The following is a 6,580-nucleotide window of genomic DNA, read 5'->3' as shown; positions in this document are numbered from 1 at the left end:
AAGTAAATAAATTTCATCTGGGGACTTAAATACATTTTACACCCACTTAATGTTGTATCTGCTTCAGACACAATCACTGGCACATGTATACAGGTCCCTCCTCACTGGAAAGATAGGCTCTTCTATTCTACTCTGGAAAAAGAATCTTGGAAATGACATATTGCAATTGACATGACATGTGGCAATTCTACTTTCAATAAGCACAGATGCCCAGGAGCAGTGCAAGTCACTTGGCTAGGTGTTGGGTAGGCATCACTGAGTTCACCTAAGCTGATACTTTCTCTTGATCCCACAGGTTAAGCAATATGAACATGGTGGACATCAACCACACATTTGTGACAGAGTTCATATTTCTGGGGTTCTCGAATCAACCCAGGGTGCAGCTGATCCTTTTTCTCGTGTTTCTAGGTTGCTATCTCCTGACGGTGCTGGGGAATGTCACCATCATCTCTGTTGTCAGAGTTAATCCTCAGCTTCATACACCCATGTATTTTTTCCTTGTTAATCTCTCCTTCCTGGACATTTCTTACATCTCCACCAATGTCCCCCAGATGCTGCTGAACCTCATGACCAGATGGAAGACAATCTCATTTGGGGGCTGTGTGATCCAAATGTATTTTTCTTTGGCATTTGGCATGACCGAATGCTTCCTGCTCGGGGTCATGGCTTATGACCGCTATGTGGCCATTTGCCAACCTTTGCATTATGCAGCCATTATGACCTGGAAGCTCTGTACCCAGCTGGCTGTCTTTTGCTGGAGTAGCAGCTTAATGAGCTCCATGGTTATTAATATTTTCACCTTTCAGTTGCCTTTCTGTGGTCCCAATATCTTGAATCATTATTTTTGTGAGGTGCCCGCTGTGCTGTCTTTGGCTTGCACTGACACTTCCCTTGCTGAAATGGTTGTGTTCATCTTCAGCATGATCATAGTCTTCATTCCCTTCTTGTTGATTATCATTTCTTACTCCTACATTTTCCTAACTGTGCTACAGATACAAACTGCTCAAGGAAGGGCCAAGGCATTCTCAACCTGTGCATCCCACCTCACGGTAGTTGTCATATTCTATGGGACAGCCATTTTCATGTATATGCGACCAAGGATCAGGTCTTCCCAAGGCAGGGACAAAGTAATTGCTCTGTTTTACACTATCATTATGCCCATGCTCAACCCTATTATATACAGTCTGAGGAACAAGGATGTGAAGAATGTTCTGAGGAAGCTACTGGCATTACTAAAATGCTGAGCCCTTTCACTGGAAGGCTTTTTTCGGTATTAGCTTTTGACAACCAATCTGATAAATGCAAGAAGTAAATGAAAATGTTTTAGCAGCAAATGAGTCAACACAATCATGTAGCTGGGGATTGTTCTCCCCTTTTAAGGAATGTGATATAATCTTCATAAGAGAGGAGAAGAATACAATTCCAAAATCTAGAAAAGAGGGACCAATTTTCACTATATGCTATGTAACCTATGAATGCAAATGCTGCATTTGTCCAAAAGGAAGATAATTCTGAATTCAGAATGATACTTCCTAAAAGGAAGAAGTAGAAAAACAGGATGTAAAATGTGTTGAAGAGAAGGAATAATTGGACAGAGAAGGAAAGAAAAGAGAAAGAGGCCCTGTTTAGGCATTCTAAAATAGGTTCAATTCTCTAAGCAACATTTTTCCTCAGAAAAAATTAATCTCCAGGGTAAATTTCAGAGGATCTGATGCTTCTTATTGGGAATGCTAGCACCCTTTTACAGGGTCTGGACATTCCTTTGTTTTCAACAGCTTCCATTCTTAGCAGCAAATTCCTAATTCACAGGTAATGTGGGAAGGCAGAGAGAAACCTGTCCAAATGAAAAAAATAGAATATTCCAAAAGATATATTGTACCCCTTATGGATAGAGCAGCAGCATAAAATTAAAAGAAGGAAGGAAAAAATCTAATTGTTCTTAACATTATTTTTTATTCTAGAACAAGTACACATTATTAAAATAAGTACATGCAGTTCTCTTCACCAAAGCAAAGAGGTGATTCAATTTGCTTCAAATAAGCACTTTGTACTGCTTCAAAGTTTCTCCTTGTCTTCTCTTATCACATGCAAAGCCAGACGAGTCTTCTGTGTAGGTGCAGAACTGTGTTACAACCCCTTCCAGTCTTGATGAGGGCAGATGGAAGAAGGTGTAAAGTTGTGTTCCTCAACAGTGCTTACAAAAGCTTTTGGTGAACAACCCTGGAGGAGCTGAGCAGTGCATCTTGGCATGAAGCTCACTAAAGCTTCAGTTGAGTGGTACCACAGGAGGCAAGAGGCATCTCTTCCATCAGAGTTCATCAAAACTTGGATGGGTGGTGTTGAAGAAGGCAAACAATAAGTCCTCCATCAGTGCTCTCCAAAAGGTGGACTGAGCATGTTGGGGAAGACAAAAGGCATGTCCTCCCATAGTGCTCCCCAAATCTTTGAGCAAGTAATATTGGCAGAGGCAGAGCATTGCATTCTCCAGCTATACTCACCAAAACTTTGTGAGACAGAACAAAATGAAACAGCATGATCACATTCAGAAGTGAGGAGGCCTCATTTCTTCATGTAGCAATTTCAAGGGAGCATTTTGCTCAAGCCTTCATCAAAGTGAAGCACCCCTTCAAAGATTTGTACATTACATTTTTCAAGAATAAAAGCCTCAAATCTAAATAATCTAGTGTCAATTTTCCCCAACATTCTTCCCATGTATACTGAAACAAAGTATATAAGAAAATTCAGCTCGAGCTTTCAAATAAGGGGGGGGAAACCCTCCAGTGTTGCAATCTTTAGTTCTCCTACCTTTATACTGGAAAAAGACCTTTGATTGGGGCATCTGCTATTAAGTATGTAATAGAATATTTTAGTTGAAAGCTTGGGGCTGATTTATAAATGTGGGTAAAAATAACCAATTTCATTTATTGAACAGTTTGACTTTTTCTGCATGGCTCAGTGAGATTAGTCTTCATCTCCTTGAAACCTGCCAATTCCTGTTGGCTACATCACCATTTCCATAAGGCTTCCTTGGCAACACTAGTTGGTTAATATTCAAACATTGTACTTGTCTCTTTAAGCTCTGATGTTATATGCATATACTGTACCTGGGAATAAGCCACATAAAATTCAATAAACATTGTGTCTAAATAGGCAGGTATTTGCTGCTATAAAACACCATCTTGTAGAACTGGAAATTACCAAAAGGGTTCTAAAAAATCTGAGCATATTTCTAAATTTCTTTTTGATATATCGAAGCATTTTTATTTAATGGCCATTGAATGCCAGTGACTGTATTGCTGTAAAATCACCAGAGGGAAAACTGAAGCAGCTGTCAGGGATCTGGGTAAGCCAAAACTTTAGATGACCACCCCTTCAGTGTGGTGGAGGAAGTTGGATTCAGCATCTCCTCTATGTGATTGCTTCAACTACTGGATACCCTTGGATATCATTTGCACCATATTGATGGTGCCCAATATTACCATACACTTCACCGCAGATGGTTAAGATAAAGTGGGCACAGCTTACTTCTCCATCACCACACATTGTGAGTGGGGTGAGAATGAAAGGATACCTGCTGTTGTATTCCCAGCAACTGCAGGGCTGCAGGACCAAGAAACAGGTGGGTACTGCCTCACATTGAAATGATGGACCTGATTCACACATTGGATGATGTGCGGGTGACTATGACTGACGTGTCACAGAACTAGCTAACTGGGTAGCCAAATCAACCATAATTTCATGAGCATGGATAGCAATGCTAAAAAGAAAAAGACATCCCATCACGCTGTTTGTCGGAAGCATTGTTCACAGATTGAAACTGCTTGTTTGAGATGGCCGTGATCTGGAAGTGGTCACCAGCACTCTTACAGATGGTTAAGTTTACAGATAATTTCCAGTTGAGAATGAAGGGGAGATGAGTGCTAAGCAAGTCCCAGATCAAACTGAAGCTACTGACCCTTGTTCCTGCAGATTTGCTAGAAATATGACTTCAGTAGCATTCATGGCTGAGGAACAGGGTAAAATTTTCTGAGTATAAATTTTATAAATATGAGATCTTATGCAGTAATCAATCACTAAATTACATACAAGTTCATGGAGATGAAAAGGGTGGTATAGCTATAAGATTTACCCTGGCTATTCGGATTTTCTTTCTAGATTATTTTACCTCCCTTTTGTCACAAATGACAAAAATACATAAAGAGAGAGAGAGAGAGTGTGTGTGTATGCATCAGGGTGTACCAAAAGTAAGGCTCCATAGGCCAATAGACATTGTAAAGGAGACCATCACACTAGAATTTACAAACACCAAAGAAAATATTACTGTACTTAGGAATGTTCAAAGGTCTTACGTCAAACGAGTAAGGAAGTGTTTAGGGAAAAAAATGGCAACCAGCTAGAACATTTAATGTAATTTATATAATAAATTCTCTATGGGACCTGACTTTTGGTACATCCTGTGTGTGTGTGTGTGTGTAAGAAAGAGAATAGATAAAATTATAAATGGAAAGAAATATCTAATGGAGAACTCTCTAAGGAACAGGCCCTCAAGTCTATTTTCTCATCAGGAAAAAAAATTATTTGTTACTGATCTATCTGTTCATATAATAGCTAACTTTTAATCACAGCATAGCATTTAGGTTTTCTCCAAATAAGAGGTCCCTTGGATGGTATCCCTGAGAGACAATATGATCTTCTGAAATAAATATGCCCCAGCATTTTCTAATCAGCATTTTCTTATATAATTGTGTCCATGAAGAATTTTTTTTCCTGAATTTCATTTGATAAATTAGTTCTGGGATTCAGGAACCATGAGAATTTGATGTTCTGAATTTATATACTTCCAGAATCAAGAGGCTGTATTGCTGAAATGTATTAGAAGTACCATCAAAAGTAAAAGCTGATTTTTGTTGAGGAGGTTGGTCTCCAAATAGATCCAACTCGATTCTAAGCAGGGAAGAAAGAAGAAGAAGTAACCCATTTTCACTCTTCCCTATTTCAATACTGGTTTGTAAGAGAAGTAAATATTAAAGGCCATGAATTAACAAATAAAATTAAAGAAAGAAAATAGATATTTTATGTGTCTGTGAAACTAAGAGAAAGGATGTGATGAATCTGAGGGAAGGTAGCCTTATATTGTGGGGTAAAGTTGAAGTTCACCTGGATAAAAGAGAAATTGAATGAAAGCACTAAAATTTATGTCAGAATATAATAATTTGTGTCATCTAGGTTTCTGTGAGTGTGTAAGAATATAGAAATCCACAGGTTGGCACCAGTTATACATTTTGCTCCAGTAAATGGTGATAATGGAAAAACCAAAGATGAGATTTGGGGAAGTTGTACAATCTTCTTAATAAATGCAATCCAGAGAAAAATTATTTTGCTAGGTGACATGAATGGATGTACAAGAATGAAGTAAGAGAATAAAGGAAAAGTGGGCCATCCAAGACCCAAGAACAAATAAGAACGTTGACTGATAAGTATCAGCTTTGAAAAAAGGCTGCTTTTTCAAATACATGATTTAACATAAATCTATTCATACACACAAAAGCAAATATATATATATATGTATGTATGTATGTATGTATGTATGTATGTATGTATGTATGTATATGTATATATGTAACAGTAAAATTGATTTGATTGTTTATGAAGAAAAATGAAAAGAAACGGTGAAGTCTATTAGGGTAATGACGAGTTCTGAGTGTAGGTCAAGGCATTTTTTGGCAGTGTCACAGGATCTTAGGAAAAAATGGAGATGGAAGAAAAGGGAAAAAATAGAAGACATGAGAGTAATAGTAGAATGATTGCAGAAAGAGAAAGTACAGTCCTATGTGACAAGTATCAGAAAACAGATTAATCTTTCAAAAGAAAAAATTAAAACTAAAGAAAAATATATGGACTTGGTCAGAACAGAGTGAAAAGCTTTATGACCCAGAGTGCTAAAGAAGCAGGGGGCGGGGGGATGAAAAATTCGTTTAGTGGGATGGGATGAAAAGGGCTATGTATGAGAAAAATCCATAGAAGAGAATGCTTGCTGCAAGAAATGGGCATAAAAGAAAAGTATTCTATAATGTCTATTTTTTTAAAAAAAGATAATTGCAAAGAATGTATTCAAAGAGAGCAAGGAATGGTTAAGGCCAAAAAGACAGAGAAAATGCAGAATTATTTTGATGACATTTTTAAAAATATATATATATTTTTGAAGTGGGTGAAGAAGGCTAAACAAGAACTCCACAGCAGAACAAAAGAATGTAAAATAAAAGTTATACAATGATTTGAGGTGAAACAGAAGTGAGTGAATACTGGAAGGAGTATTTTAGACATTTGATTAGGAATGATAGTAATATGCCAAAGAGTAGGACTGAAGCACTTTATCTAAAAATGACTGTCTGAGAACTATAGATGAAAAAGAAGTCATAAATCCTATCAGAATGTTAAACAATGGAAAGAATGCAGGCAGATGATGATGGAACTGGAGAAATGCCCAGTTACAGATATGGTTTACTTATAGAGTGGCTCTGTGATTTCTTATTATGTATGTGAAGACTGCGTCTGTCCCTGATAACTGGAAGAACGCTAT

At 37.6% G+C, this 6,580-nt stretch overlaps 1 protein-coding gene across 1 annotated transcript; it reads left to right on the top strand.

Moving 5' to 3' along the window:
• Positions 1-302: 302 nt before the first annotated feature.
• On the top strand, positions 303-1,244 carry LOC103054197 (olfactory receptor 2G3-like). Its single transcript, XM_025173044.2, has one exon. It carries the CDS (start codon positions 306-308, stop codon positions 1,242-1,244), a length of 939 nt encoding a protein of 312 aa, XP_025028812.1. The 5' UTR covers positions 303-305.
• The last annotated feature ends 5,336 nt before the right edge of the window (positions 1,245-6,580 follow it).

The sequence above is a fragment of the Python bivittatus genome, unplaced genomic scaffold, assembly GCF_059951505.1.
Source record: "Python bivittatus isolate LINGU-HERP-01145 unplaced genomic scaffold, Pbiv_v1 ctg000480_np1212, whole genome shotgun sequence".
Taxonomy (NCBI): domain Eukaryota; kingdom Metazoa; phylum Chordata; class Lepidosauria; order Squamata; family Pythonidae; genus Python; species Python bivittatus.
Note: the sequence above shows the minus strand (reverse complement) of the source record. Positions and strands in the feature narration are given on the sequence as shown.